Source organism: Cydia splendana, chromosome 2 (genome assembly GCF_910591565.1).
Source record: "Cydia splendana chromosome 2, ilCydSple1.2, whole genome shotgun sequence".
Taxonomy (NCBI): domain Eukaryota; kingdom Metazoa; phylum Arthropoda; class Insecta; order Lepidoptera; family Tortricidae; genus Cydia; species Cydia splendana.
Window position 1 is genome coordinate 1,682,131 of NC_085961.1, and position 16,720 is coordinate 1,698,850.

General features: G+C 38.4%; 1 protein-coding gene across 1 annotated transcript in view; it reads left to right on the top strand.

The window, feature by feature from the left end:
* Positions 1–16,720, top strand: part of LOC134801853 (protein madd-4) — a 490,229-nt gene that overhangs the window by 394,462 nt on the left and 79,047 nt on the right. The window contains exon 6 of the mRNA XM_063774493.1: positions 14,654–14,833. Within this exon, the coding sequence (XP_063630563.1) occupies positions 14,654–14,833 (180 nt within the window). The remainder of the gene's footprint in view (positions 1–14,653; positions 14,834–16,720) is intronic.

A 16,720-nucleotide genomic window follows, 5' to 3' on the forward strand; every position in this document is an offset into this window, starting at 1 on the left:
TTTGCAGCAAAACCGGGCGATGTCACTGTTAAAATAAGTTCTGAAGCTAAGTGTTCTAATCACATTGCGGCAATTGAGATATCAGTGAAATTTATAAATTTATTAATAACGTTTAGCTGCAGTACGTAATTATAAAGCATTAATAAAAAACACGAGTAAATTATGCACGAAATAAATTTCATAGAAATGTTAAAACTCTCATTTCGAGAAAATAATTGCTTTCAGGAACACACAGGAAATACAATCTGGGTTCTGTTTTCCTTATTGTTGCAAATGTTTAACAAGAAGTATAAAACGGCAATCTTTATCAATTTCAGCGAAAGTAATTACGAGTACTATCGCAAATTTACCATTCGTTTAATTCTGTTTTCACACACAACAAAAATGCAACAAGATTCAATAACAAACTTTATTATTTAAAATAATAACTTAATTATAAATGCAACAAAATTACTATAAATTCATCATCGCTTTTCTTTTCATCACGTTTCGAGTATCAAGAGCGTCTTTTAAATATCAACTTTACGAGTACCTACCTACCTTGTTGATATAAGGTAGAATATCAAAAGGATTTAAAACCATTAGAAAGTTGCTTTAAAATAATAACTATATAAAAATATACATTTTATGTATATTATAAAGTACTCAGAAAAGCCCGTTTTATCATCCCAGCATTTCATCGCTGCATTACCACGAAGCACTCGAGTCGAGAACAAGTCAATTTCGGTGTCCCGCAGTGTACAGAACTAAGAGCAAGTCGCTTCAAAGCGGGTCCTTGCAGTTTATCAAATAAGTCCGCGGTCGGGACTTGAGTGGGATTCACGATGAGACTGTAACGTTTTGTCATTGAAGACCAGTGTAAGTTAGAGTGTCCATTCTTGCGATTTTGAACATACAAGCAGTGGGATTCATGACGAGATCTCCTCTGAGCTTAGACATTTAAAAATCATACTGAATGACAAAGCTTGGGATGGGACAACATTAGCTTCTGAAGCGTTCATAGTTTTAATCCACACGTCCTCGAGTAAGGACCGCGAAAAACTCCTTATTGTATCCCGACCAAAGTCTGGACACTGGCTGCATGCATACCAATCACCAAACACGGGTACATTCATCGATCCGGGGACTCTCCGAATAGCCACCGGTCCCCGAGTTGGGACTGGTGTATGTGTGGACCATAGTTGCGCCTCTTGTGGGGCCGCCGTTGATCGTTGCCTGGTCTTCGGGCGCCGGCCGCCTACCCAGTTATGCGGCACTCAACGGCATCCTTGAGAAGGACGCTCGTCAGCGCCGGCGTTCATCTGTTTGCCTACTTTATGTTAAAAAGTATCATCTTCCACGCATTATCCCGCCATTTTGCCACTACTCATGAGATCCTGGGGTCCGCTTGGCAACTAATCGCGAGAATTGGCGTAGGCACTAGTTTTTACGAAAGCGACTGTCATCTGACCTTCCAACCTAGAGGGTAAACTAGACCTTATAAGGATTAGTCCGGTTTCCTCACGATGTTTTCCTTCACCGAAAAGTGACTGGTAGATATCATTGATTCCGCCACCTATTTGGGAGAGCATTACTGTTAGTGGGTTCAAGTCTAAACTGAAAAAACATCTATTGGCTCAACAAGGTATTGCTGCCTAAGGGCATCATTTTCTAACATATTGGTATCAGCTCTAGTTCCTTAACCTCAAAGTCGATTCCTAGTTAACCGCCGTATAATAAAATCATATGTACAATATTTTTGTAATACTTATATAAGTATTGGTATTTAATATTTTAAACACATAATTTAATCTGACAACAAACTACTCCTACTACTGACACACAAGTCGCGCAGTATGCTGTCCCGCACCGCACACCTCGCTGGCTCCGCAGAAAATCAGCGCCGTTGGCAATGCTTAGTCGTGCCAACTGCATTACTGAGTGGAGACCATTTCAGCCTCACATCTTTATCTGTAATATGTCTCTTTGTGTTCTGTATACTTCTTGTTTCACATTTTATGTTTTTTTTTTGTAATGGAATGATGTGTTGCCTGAATAAATATTTTTCTTTCTATTCTATTCTTTCTATATTTCGTACAAAAATTCCGAAAAACTCATTCGTACGAGCCGGGGTTTGAACCCGTGACCTCCGGATTGAAAATCGCACGCGTTTACCACTAGACCACCACTGCCACTAGCGCGTATCTTAAAAAGTAGTATAAACTACATAATTCACTTCGCAAAGTATGGCTTAGGGTTGGAAAAACATAGTGTACTTATAGTCCTGATGGTTCCACTAGAGACGCACTCACAATCTCGGAGCTACGCTTCTTGAATAGACTTAGCTCGGAACACAAACTGCCCGTTCTGAGCAATTTAATGGCGTAATGCCCATTATGAAACGTCCTGGTAATGGGAATTCGATAGGAGCTATTATTGTTTTGACTTGGCTTAATGTCCTATGTTGGCGGAGCGACCAATGAGCGTCATTTCAGGACCAATGAAAACACATGACTTTTCACGGTTTTAAAGTGAGGTTGGGTCATACACCGCCGCACGGATATTAAAATCAAAGGTATCAGTGCCATTGAGAAACGGGCAGGTATAGATACTCTGACAAAATTTTATTTGCACTTCGCCATGTTGACGTGACCGGTACGGACAATCACTATATCATCACTACACCTTATAAGACAAAGTCCCTCGCCGCGTCTGACTGTATGTATGTTCGCGATAAACTCAAAAACTACTAAACGAATTTTCATGCGGTTTTCACCTGTCAATAGAGTGATTCTTCAGGAAGGTTTAGCTGTATAATTTGTTTAGGTTTTGTGTAACCCTTGCGAAGCCGGGGGGAGGGGTCGCTAGTTATTGCTATAAATATAAGCTGTTTGTCGCGACACAATATCAGGACCAAATTGAATCCTGTCAGGCTTCGTTTAGTTGTTCAAAAGTAAGTTAGCATCCTCATACTGTCATGTGACTAAGCATCAATTCATAATTCCCAAGTCAAGCGGGGCCAACAAATTTAAAGCAATAGCAGCCAACGAGGTGCAAACTTTGCTTTCAGCGGTGATTAATAGGCGAAGTGAGCGACATCGACAGTTGAGGCTGTCTGTCACACCGTACTAGGCCTATTAGGCCTAGGTTACGTAATGACTACGTCTAGGGGAGTGGTATTTCGGCGGTTCCTTGGGAATCTGCTAAATCCTACACCAGAACGGGTGACACAGCAAAACACTGTCGTGTCGCCAAAATTATTTTAAGATTTTAAGTATTATATGTATGTTAGTCTGTAAGGTATATCATCTATGGGCCTTCGTTGACTGACAACAACAAACAACTTGTTTTTGTATCCCAGATACTGAATTAGCACTTCGATTGCCCCAATTTTCTCCACCGATCTGTCATTCCAGTACAGAATTGGTATAAAAACAGCCTGGTTGGGTAAATTGATCACAGATATGCTAGAATCTGGGATATGAAAAGAGGGAGTAAGAGAGAGTCTTTACCATAACGGTTCAATCAGAACGTTACGCGGGCGGCAAGCGGTCGTAGCCGCCCTGGCCCCAATTTCACCACGGCTGCAATTGTCAGTGACATATGTCGAGCGACAATTGTCAAGCGACAGGTGACATATTACAATTTTATAAAATATTTTCTATAGAAATACTTACAAACATGACAGGCATTTTGCTACAATTGTATGTATTACAATTATGTTGTGAAACAAGAATTATTTTTTCTAGTCGACATATTTGTAGGATTGTCGGTGAATCTTGACAGGAAATGAGTTATATGTCGGAATTTCGTGACAATTGTCGTGTTTCTTGTGACAATTGTCATAAACTTAGCAAGAGAAATATATGTTTATTTCGATATAATAAAGTTTTTTTAAAAATACAATGATGGTGGCAAACAGGATTACGGCCCGCCCGATGGTAAGCGGTAACCGTAGCCCATGGATGCCTGTGACGTCAGCAACAGTGATGTTTTACAATTGTCGCACCTGTCACCGTGGTGAAATTGGGGCCAGATCGCTTTTACTTTTGTAAAGGACATTTATGTTATTTTTGTCATAAACTGTTCGCGACGGTGTAACAGACGGCCAGGAACATCCTAAGTTTGAAACTTGTTGTACTCGTAACGTAACTACATCCTTATAGTTACGCCAACGTTATTTCACAACTTTTATTCAATTTGTCTTTGTTTCTCGCCATTTTGCAGATGCTAGGCAAAATTGAAATTATCTAATTATAATATGTAGGCGAATAGAGTATTTGTATCATTTTTATTAAAAGTTCAAATTTTGTCCATATTGGTTTAGAGAAAACTCATTACTCTGCAAGCAAAATTCATGTGAATTGTCAATTTTTTCCTGTACATTTTGCATGTTTTTGTTTGTAAAACAACATCAAAGCAAATCTAACTTACCTATATTTTCTATTGGAGTTGCGCTCCACGGATAATTGCTTTCGCGTACATTAGATTCGAATGAATGAAGCTTTCGGAAAAATGGATTTCATGGAAACAATGCCATTGAAATTCTGTTTTGTTTTGGTACCAGTGTCCAAAATGTTAGGTATCTGACAATTGTTTAATGTTATTGTAATTATAGTATAGTTATTATAATTAAGAGTATCTATTGCTATTAGCATAGTAATTTTATATTTTTTTAGATAAATCATACAGGAACGACTAGTATTTGTGTTGTCGCAAAAATAGTTGCGTTACTTTTCTTCTGACCGTAGAAAGTGCTCTGGCAAAGTTGAAGTGCCATTGGGACTAATTTACACAGTCAAGCAATGGTCCGAAAGTTCTTTGGTCTATATTTTTAAGCCCTTTGATGAAATGCCTTATCACTGAAGTTGAAGACTCTTTCTGTTTTGTCTGTTTGTTTTGGAAATTTCTATCTGATACGTACCTATAATACTCAAGTACTACTTTGGTTGTTTTTAAATTTCTCTTCTTTAGTGGGGGTAATTTTGTGCCTCTAAGTAAGTTATAAGTTGGAGCAAAGATATCCGAAACAATGGGTATCTTTATTTTCCTTTCTGTGTATATAAATGAAAATAGGCCATTCATTACGGTGTGATAGTCAACCATTCCAAGTTCAGGTTCCTAAGGTTAAAGTTCGGAACTTGTTTCCTCGGAATCACAATGTTCCGGTTATAACAGTTCTGTTCGATAGTTTATCTTGTTTGCCTTCACTGGGCCCGAATGGAAATCTTACGTAACGTAACTTGGGAATATCCTTAGTTTTACGTTATTGTAGTAACCCACTTCATTCTGGGATAGGTGTAACTGTGGGATTACTTCTTCGACTAGTTTTGCTGATTTTGCTAAAGATACGAAGATGTGTGGGTGTGTGTTTGTGTGATGCTTACAACACACTTTACGTGAACACTTCAACAGTCCCCAGTGGCAGAAGCGTTATTCAGCGCGGATTAGCTCGCCCAATTTTCGTTGTTTAAGTCTAGTAAGACTACAGAGAACTGCGTTACAGACTGAATGTATACAGGCAAGATAATTGGCTCATTTCTTCTCTGTGGCACAGTGTGGAGTTTTTATATATCTATAACATATACTGACATGATAGACCGATTGCTTAAATATGCCCAACGGATCTGTCATTTTAATATACATTTTGTAAAAATTAGGATGGTAGAGAAGTAAACTGTTCAGTTAATCTATCATTATAGTATCTTCGATAATCAAACGCAGTAGTCATCGCATTTATAACTTTTAGTGTTTATTTTTTGTAGAATCTGCCTTAGCTTACTATAGGCACTGACTTTGCCAATAAAGTGTGAAAGTTCCAATGTTGACATATTTACATCCGAATTTTACGATTATGCTGATGGCACTTTGAAACTTTTTCATTTGATAGTCGGTGTAGGTCGCTTGGTCTGAATATCAATAAATTTGATTAAAAAAAAGGAGGTATCAATTCAAACTCACAATATCACCTAAAATTTTATAATTTTCCCTACGTAAAGCACTGTACTGCACTCAGTTTAAATCTGATTTCTCGTGTACACTTCCCTAGTGGCAGTGGTGTTATAATCTCGCAGTGGGCGGATTAACTCGCGCTGCCTAATTTTCGCTGTTTGAGTCTATTTTACATACTGGAATACAGACTGATGAACATACAGACAAGATATTTGGCTCATTGATTTCTAGGCTACGTGGAATAAGGAGGAGTACAGATACAGATATATTTTTTTAAAGATTACTCGAATTGGGACCTTTTAAGTTAAGGTGTCTACCTTTAAAAATTGCTGCTTTATGATATTTTTTTGTCAAAAAAAATATTTTTGTAAGCCTTTATCGCTGACTGTACTTTTCCTTCAACTTGCAATCAATCGAGACAATTCTAACAAACCCAAACATAAATAATAGGTTGCGTTGTTTTATCACAGACCACACAGTATTCCTACGACCACCTACTGTGTCCATGATCAGATCAGCTCGATGGCATCATAAAATTACATTGTCACCCAACTCACATAGGTATGTGAATTTTCAGCTTAATCGAATAACGGGAAGTTGGTCTCATTTAGCTTGCAAGATTTTACCCAAACTAGTTTATAAACATCAAACATCAAACATCAACATTTATTCAGCAAATAGGCCACAAGGGCACTTTTACACGTCATCATTGAATTTACATACAAGCAAAAATAATAACATCAACAATTTTATTAAATAAAACTAACAATTCAATCTAACGTATTACAATTACTAAGAGATGTATATGGTCTCTTAATGTCGAATTACATAAAAATACAGATACAAAACATAAAAAAAATCTATAATATTTGGAGGTGTAAATGTCTCTAGGTGTCAGAACTATAAGATTATATAGTTTATCAAGTTATCCTTAGAGATGTATAGGGTCTCCAAGAGTCAATATCCTGTATAATGAATACATTCATTAAGAGAAAAGAAACATACGAGAGCAGAATGAGGCGTCTCACTGTAATTAATTAATAAAAATAAAGTTACTAAGTATAATAGCTTGTGTTAGCTTAAACAGACCAGTCTCCACAAACAGCACCCGTTCACGAGTATGACGCGTATCTCAGCCATCGCCTCCCTCAACCTTCATTCGGGAAAGTGGCGACCCGATCAACGACGCCACCGTAAGCAAAGACTTTTAAGCGAGCATGACATGTTCAAGCTACCGGCCTATAATAATATTAAAATAGTAATAGTAGTACATTATATATACATTGCAAGTTAAATAAAAGCACTTGTACCTAAGTTCCACCATACTGCCCTCCTAAGCTAAAAGGCAGTTTTTCGACATTTTACCAAAATTGACTTTTTGTGATATTCGTAATGTAGAGATCAAGATGCATCGACCACTTTGGCCCGTTTTCCGATAAGTGGCTTAGTTTTCGAGAAAAATATCGTAAAAAGACCGTATTTGCACTATTTTTCTAAGCGTTCCTAGTCTAAAAAGCGACTATTTGACAAAGCCAGGCTAAAACAACGTATATGCAGCTATACGTTTTTTTACGCTCTGGTTTGCGTAAAATCTTATCCACCATGTCTAGCCTAAAATAACGTATAAGCCAAAAACTAGGCTAAAAATACGTAAAAGACGCTATACGCGCTTTAAGATTAGGATCTTTAGCAAAATTTTAGATCTGATACTAGTCTAAAAAATCGTATAGTATTTTTTTTTGATTAAATGTCTCATACGTCATTTAAGCCTAGTATCACTTAACTTTTTTACGTCACCATAATAGTCTTTAGAAACGTATAAATGTTATACGTTCTTCTTATTTTGTATGGACGTCGTATTAAACGCAAACAAACTTTTATAATGGTTGAAAGTGCGTCTAACTAGTCTATAACGCAGTATATGCTCCAACCTTCGTCATGCTCCCCGCGCGCCGAAAGACACCCTTATGCTAAGTAAAAGCCCTCAGCCGCAAGCGCAGGCTTGTGGCTGCCGGTATGCGAGCGGAGGTGGCATTTTGCGCACGAAATATTGACCGAACGCCAAAGTAAGAAAAATACTTTATTATTGCATTACCATCATATGTTATCAATAATATGTAGTGTTTACAATCAGTACCTTCGAGTATTATCATTTTTATCAAGGTATATACTTTAAAATTGCCTCGCAAATACTTACGCTCGACAGCAAATACGTCTTTCTAGCGTAGTTTGTGATGATGAAATTGTTCATACGTACTTTTCTACAGCAAACGTTGTTTAAGTTTTATTTTTTCATTCGACGGTTTGACTGCTTTTATTTAAATAAAATCAAATTTATATTAGAGCTAATTGTATCGGGTTTAATTCCCTATAAGCCAAGTAGGTATTTGACATTACGAAGAGTTTAAATCTTATTGAAAAATGTTTTAAAGGGAAATTTAATGAGAATTCTTATGGACAGAATAACATTTTCCGCCTAAGTATTTAGATAACCAGGACAAAGGACCATGGGCATCTTTGTATGGAACCTGGGTCCATCCAAAAACCAACTGAGAGTTATATATATATTAGGCCATTAAATACCTAAGTGGGTTTTATAAAAAACAATATGTATCTTAAAATAAGTTGGTATGTTTGTGTATTAGGTAATAGTTGTATGTTAAAATAGTAAAAGCTATGAGTTTGTAATCTAATAGAAAAATAATTTTATTAAAATTTGAATCTGATTTTTAATTAGGTACAACCGCTAAAATGCGTTTTAGAATTAAATAAATGACAGAGTATGTGCAGGAATTAATACGAGTTTAATTTTATTGCTAATGTAGACTACACAACTCGCTAACGTCTTACCGTGCGATGAAACTCTCGATGATTCGATGCCTATTGATAACAAACTAAAATAACTATTAGAGATGCCACGAATTCGGTAAATCATTATGTATTATTGTGAGTTACGTGTATGCGAAAACTGGTCACCTAAAAAGATAGATGGTTGCTAAGATTTAAGTCAGCAGCAAGCTGGGATCTCCATACAAACGTAGTTACGCTCTCATTTTAAAACGATTCAGGTAGATTGCTCTAAAACTTTGTACTCACTAAAGGATAAGGTATATCTATGCCTGTAATTAACGTGTAGCTTCAGATACCATAATAAAAAAAATACAGCGAATATAAGTTTTTCATACAAAACTTATTTTTCCTCTATTTCATAAGTTTTGTTGGAATATAAACTAATTAGGTACTGGTATAGATATACCTTATGTTATTGTATGTGCAATTTATTACAATCCAACACGTTGTTTTAAAATGAGTACGAATCTCCGTTTTTATGGGAAGTAATAATTCGGCTGAGCTTATTGCGGACTCTTTTAAGTTTCGTTGCTCATGCTCATTAGAAGTACATGTAATGTCATTAGTAGAGTCGAGTAAATCTAGCCTATGATACAAATAAAATCAGAAAGACTGTACACATTAAAAATTTGTACATATTATGGGGTTATCTACCACCAAGTTGTTACCAGTGGTAACTACTGGGAATTTATTTCCCACCTTTCTTCCCAGTAGCTACCACCAACTCAGTTTGGTGGTAATTACTGGGAAGTTTTTTTCCAGTAGTTACCACTGGTAAATGGTGGGATTTTTTCCCTAGTAGTTACCACCAACATTTTTTTACAGTACAATTTAAATGTCGTTTATTATATGAACAAAAAACACTATACTACTAAGCTTTTATTAAAAAAACGAGGTCCAGCGATTACTTTTTGGATTATAATCTTAATTACCATACAAAATTAACATATAAATCGGGTTATTCCCACTAGTTACCATCAAGTTGTTATAGTTAAATAGTAATAAAAACAGTATAAGTAGAATACTATAAAAATAGAGGCTTTATTGAACCCTAACAAAATTGTAGTAACTACTGGGGAAAAAATCCCACCTTTTACCAGTGGTAACTACTGGGAAACAAATCCCATTAGTTACCACTGGTAACAACTTGATGTTAACTAGTGGGAATAACCCAATTTATGTGTTAATTTTGTATGGTAATTAAGATTATAATCCAAAAAGTAATCGCTGGATCTCGTTTTTTTAATAATAGCCTAGTAGTATGGCGTTTTTTGTTCGTATATAAATAAACATTTAAACTACGTGTCTATTTTTTATTCCCATTTCTTCCATAAATACTAATCTATAAAACCGTATATTCGGTGTTTTTGGTGGTATACGTTTTTTTACACTAGCACGCTAGTCGAAAATCTGGACAAAATCTTAATTTTTCCTAGTATACTAACCAAAAAGGCCGAATAGCTGCTATACGGTCTTTTAACTTAGGATTTCAAGTGGGAATTATTAATTGTTACTAAGCAAAAAGGCAGCATGTGACATATACGGCGTTTTTACCTAGTTTCTACTTCGTAACTAAGTTAGAACGCCGTATAACGCATGTTTACCGCCTTCTTGACTAGTACGACCTACACATTTTTAAGCTTAATACTAATCTATAGTGTTTTTTATAAAATTAAAAAAAACTGAGCTGTTTAGAAACATACTATAAATACCTAAAATAAGTACATATATATACCTACCACATACAAAAAGAAAAAATGGAAAAAGTTATTCCGTTTCGTAGAAATTCAAGAAAGATGTTTGGGTTGGTTTTTTGCGATTATCTCGAAACTAGCTTTTGTCGAAAAACTGCCTTTTAGACTAGGACGGCAGCATATTCCTGTTATGATGCAACTTCTCGCACACAAACTGCAGTACATTTATTAGGACATTAGGCAGGGAGCGGGCGATTTAGCCGACGGTAATAAAATTATGCTCGTGTAGCACTGGCATTACGTTCGTGTACGAAACATCATAACAATGAGAGGGCAATTTGGGAAGTAATAGGGTGCAATGATGTTTTCACCACACCAGCTCGGAAAGGCTTACTTTGCACTTCAAAAACTGATAGCAAAGTTGCATTTTATTCACATGTGAAGCAAAGTAATCAAATGCAAATTTTGAGTTGTTTTCTTATGTTTGCTGGTAGAATTTACTTTTAAATGATGATTTTGGATGACAAATATTTAATAACATTCATTTGGATTTGATTTGGTTTGATTTTGTTTAATATTTTACATTTAATATTTACTTCGCGTTGGTGTGATGAAAAATTTTGTGTTTCACTCGGGGGCAAATTTTTCGCTACGCTCATGGTTCAGTTTTGGAATCTTTCGCTTGCTCGGGTATCAATATCAGCACGAGCGCTTAAACTACAACTTTGCCCCCTTGTAAAACAAATAACTATTGTTTTGATGCATTTGTTTGCTTTGCTTACAGCCAAGCCAAGAAGAGAACGTCATGCGATAGAAGGTGACATATGTAGTGCATAATTATTTTCACGGAAACTTACGAACGTGTATTACTATTTCAGTCAGTCTCGGTATAAAAAATACTGAGGTTGACTAAAGTAGCATGACAAATACGAATGTTTCCGAGAAAATACGATAGAATACAATTATCCACTACTTACATCTGTGACCAGTACGGTTACCATCAGTTTGTCACTGACATAAACGCCGTCGAGAACGTAATTTACTTTCTATACATCTCGCTCGCACTCGCATATTAGTGCAAACGGGATGTATAGAAAGTAAATTACGTTCTCGACGGCGTTTATGTCAGTAACAAACTGATGGTAACCGTACTGCACCCTGGCAGACCCTGGTGATACGCTGTAAAAGTTCTCCTTTGATCGATGATGACCTCTTTTAGCAATCATTTGGTAGTGCCTTTCCAGTATGGGTGAAGCGTTTGACATTGACTAATCTATTCGTATTTTGGTAAACAAACCCTTATCAATTGTCATACTATGCCGTCAATGGTTTTCAACTAGGTTGACATAGGCTTACGAAAATAATCGGCCAAGAGCATGACGGGCCATGCTCAGTGTAGGGTTTAGTAGTAACCATTCGGCCAAAATAGGCCAAACGGGGGCTATTTAGTAAGTATCATAAGGGACTAGCATTGCAGCGCTTTGTACTTACGTCTTTTTATTAAGAAGAGAAGATTTTTTGCAATAACTCAAAAACGACCGATCATGTTTGCTATAGTTTTTATTGAAAGTATTTATTAAGTTCTTGTTTGTTTGTAAGTCTTATTATTTTTGGACCCTTGGTTCTAAAGTTGGAGGGGGGGGGGGGGACACATATTTTTTTTCTTTCGGAGCTCATATTTCCAAAAATATTTACCATATCAAAAATAATTTTAGGAGACCCTTATTCGTTTTGAAAGACCTATCTAACGATACCCCACACTACTGGGAGATTTTTTTTAATACTTTTTATTTTACTGATCTGTCGCAATGCATGATTTATGTATCCATACCAAATAGCAGCTTTCTGCTACTAACGATCACGGAGCAAAGCCTCAGACAGACAGACATATATGGCGAAGCTATATATGGGCTTCTAGGTGACTACGAAACCCTAAAAAACAACATAAAAATCTAGATTTTGTCAAAGAACTTCGATAACTAAGCAACAACTTCCCTATAGTTTCATACAGAGTGATTTGTTATGACTGCCCATACTCAGAGGGGTGAATATGTAGATCCTAGATCCAGGATAAATCCGAATTTAAAGTATCCGTAACTCCAAAGCTCCTTACGAATTTAATCGACTCCGCAGGGGGCGAACGAGAAGTGAATGATAATACGAATTGGTATTTGCCCTTATATAGACTCGTGGCGCTTTTAAATTTGATTGGTCGGCACTTCGAATAACATTTGGCAGGAAGAAATATTGGTAAGTTGGAGATTTCGAACACGAGTTGTGCAGTCAGCGTTTGTTGCTACTTTCGGCCCGATCCATATCGTATCTACAGCAAAATTTTTGACGTATATTAAAGTTCGAATCAGACCTTCTGCTTGTATCGCTTCAATTTCACTTGAAGAAATGTTAAAATTAGTGTTTATTTCGAGTTCATACTTAAGCCACTATGTAAACGCAATACCAAGTAAAAATGCGTAAACAGTCTCCAAAGTTCAGACACTAACCCATATTGACCTGACCCCTAGTGTAAATTTCATTCGATGGCGTGACGTGCGTTCGCGTTTGCGTTATGTCTATTTTGTATGGGATTTTGAACAGAGCTCCAAGCGGGACATTTTGGAAACTCAAAATCCCATACAAAATGTCACTTAACGCAAACGCGTACGTCACGCTATCGAATGAAATTTACACTAGGGGTACTAATAGCAGTAGATATTTTTGTAAAATTCGTTTACCTAACCTACAACACTACCTACATTACATTAAAAGTCCTCAAGGTCAACAGCACCCTTGATATCCTCACATATTACGCTGTAGAAAAAGTTACAATAAACCCTGTAATAACGGCTAGATCGCACGCAGGTCATAAAATATGAACACTAGAATTACAGGCCTAAATATTGGGACCTATTTTTGTGGAAATAAAAAGTCTATTTTGTTTTAGCCCATAAAAAGTATATTTATCGTTTTCGAGAAGTGTGAATTTCTCAGTTCAATTTATTATATATTTTTTTGTATTTAACGTGCAGCACAAGTGATTAAAATGTAATATTGTAAAAAAAACATCAATTTTATAAAAAAATACAACGACCATCGACAGCATTGTCCATATTAATGAAAGACACGTTAACTTGTAAAACTTGTGTTCCATTTTAAATTTTAACACAAAAATTTTACCATTTTGTTCTGTCTCCTAAATATGTAGTTAATTTATTGTGTGCGATGTGCGTGTTCGGATTAATCTTCTTTCCGACATCGCTATATTTCCATCTTCATCACTTACATTTATATAATGATTGTTTTGTATAATCATAAAGTATTCACAATATTTATGAAAAAGAATTAACAGTTCTGCGATTTCTTATAACTATAAATTAAACTCCACAACAAAATGGACTCGCTGAACGAAAGGATATCTTACCCAAACCATTTTACCTATATATTCGAATTGGTCATCACTTAAAACCATTATTATTCTGGGTTCTGAGTTAGTGCCTAAAGAGGCTACAAACTTTATTCCATGCATTCTGTATAAAGTAAACCTCTGACGTTCGATTAAAGAAGGGCTTAAGTGCCGACCGTGTTAGGATACAATACGCCCTTTTAGCTAAACTACTTTAGTCGAGATGAAGCGTTTTATGATGATGTACAGCGTGAGTGCGCATTTGTTTAAGGATTATGGGTCTAGAATTATTTTGGTTGGTGGGATTTTCTTTGTTGAAAGCTATATAAAATATTATCATTTTATCCAATAACTTACTAAAATATAAAAAAAAGCGTCATAGTATCGTAATGTCTGATGCTAAATGAAATGTAAATCATGTTTAATCGGAACAGAGTTGCATTCGTTTTGTTCGTTAAATTTTAGAACAAAGCAAGTTCAGTTATCTTTTGTTTAGGTGACATTAAAATGCGACTGCAACGTTGCTGGTTGCGATGTAACAACCGGACATGGTGGATGTGTCTTTCAATTTCCTTCATAATTTGTGTTACTGCCGTTGCCGTATTACTGACGCGATCGAAAGTTCAAGCCGTCACTCAATATACCCTGCCCCACCAACGCAGCTGTATATACATTTTAAAGCATATATAATTTTATATGCAATTACCATGGGATTTATATAATTATGGATGAACACTACCCAATCCCTTAAATTTACTAAATAACCCTTTATTTCCAGCCTTGCCGCGGCAATGTGTCCCTGCTAGAAGAGGACATATGGCGGGAGCAGCAATGCGCAGCACACGACAGCACCGCTTACGGCGGCGAGCTGTTTCACTGGCGCGCGCACCGAGATGACGCTGAGCCGTGTGCCCTTACCTGCCGCGGGGAACCACAACATGCACTTCAGACTGAACCGGTAAGTGTGTGAGGGAGACAGCTAGGTCTATAGCTGCTAGAAGAGGACATATAGCGAGAGCAGCAATGCGCAGCACACGACAGCACCGCTTACGGTGGCGAGCGGTTTCACTGGCGCGCGCACCGAGATGACGCCGAACCGTGTGCGCTTACCTGCCGCGGGGAACCACAACATGCACTTCAGACTGAACCTGTAAGTGTGTGAGGGAGACAGCTAGGTCTATAGCTGCTAGAAGAGGACATATAGCGAGAGCAGCAATGCGCAGCACACGACAGCACCGCTTACGGCGGCGAGCTGTTTCACTGGCGCGCGCACCGAGATGACGCCGAACCGTGTGCGCTTACCTGCCGCGGGGAACCACAACATGCACTTCAGACTGAACCGGTAAGTGTGTGAGGGAGACAGCTAGGTCTATAGCTGCTAGAAGAGGTCATATAGCGAGAGCAGCAATGCGCAGCACACGACAGCACCGCTTACGGCGGCGAGCTGTTTCATTGGCGCGCGCATCGAGATGACGCCGAGCCGTGTGCCCTAAGCTTACCTGCCGCGGGGAACCACAACATGCGTTACAGACTGAACCCGTAAGTGTGTGAGAGAGACAGCTAGGTCTATAGCTGTTAGAAGAGGACATAAATGACGAGAGCAGCAATGCGCAGCACACGACAGCACCGATTACGGCGGCGAGCTGTTTCATTGGCGCGCGCACCGAGATGACGCCGAGCCGCACCCTTACCTGCCGCGGGGAACCACAACTTGCGTTGCAGACTGAACCCGTAAGTGTGTGAGGGAGATAGCTAGGTCTATAGCTGCTAGAAGAGGACATATAGCGAGAGCAGCAATGCGCAGCACACGACAGCACCGCTTACGGCGGCGAGCTGTTTCATTGGCGCGCGCACCGAGATGACGCTGAGCCGTGTGCGCTTACCTGCCGCGGGGAACCACAACATGTGTTGCAGACTGAACCCGTAAGTGTGTGAGGGAGATAGCTAGGTCTATAGCTGTTAGAAGAGGACATAAATGACGAGAGCAGCAATGCGCAGCACACGACAGCACCGCTTACGGTGGCGAGCTGTTTCACTGGTACGCGCACCGAGATGACGCCGAACCGTGTGCGCTTACCTGCCGCGGGGAACCACAACATGCACTTCAGACTGAACAGGTAAGTGTGTGAGGGAGACAGCTAGGTCTATAGCTGTTAGAAGAGGACATAAATGACGAGAGCAGCAATGCGCAGCACACGACAGCACCGCTTACGGTGGCGAGCTGTTTCACTGGCCCGCGCACCGAGATGACGCCGAACCGTGTGCGCTTACCTGCCGCGGGGAACCACAACATGCGTTGCAGACTGAACCGGTAAGTGTGTGAGGGAGATAGCTAATCCTATACTTATTCCATTGGCGAGCCCATGGAGATGGCACCGAGCCCTGCGCTCTTACCTGCCGCGGGGAACCGCAGCATGCGTTGCAGACTGAACCGGTAAGTGTGTGAGGGAGATAGCTAATCCTATACTTATTCCATTGGCGAGCCCATGGAGATGGCACCGAGCCCTGCGCTCTTACCTGCCGCGGGGAACCGCAGCATGCGTTGCAGACTGAACACTTAGGGAGGGAGATAGTTAGGTATAGAATGAGAGAGAGAGAGATGACCTATTAGATAGTCGTTTCACTGACGACGTCGAAACCTGCGCTCTTACCTGTCGCGGGTTTAATAATACATAATTATATATATTTAACTATCTACTTAAATACTGCTTAATACTTAAATATCTTGAGCCAGAAACTTGTTTTAGCTAGCTACTTAAGACCCGGCGTAACTCTTAAGTCAATCCTATTAAAGCACACTAGCACTAAGGCATCCTAGGATATTTAATCTTATATTTTCTTCAGT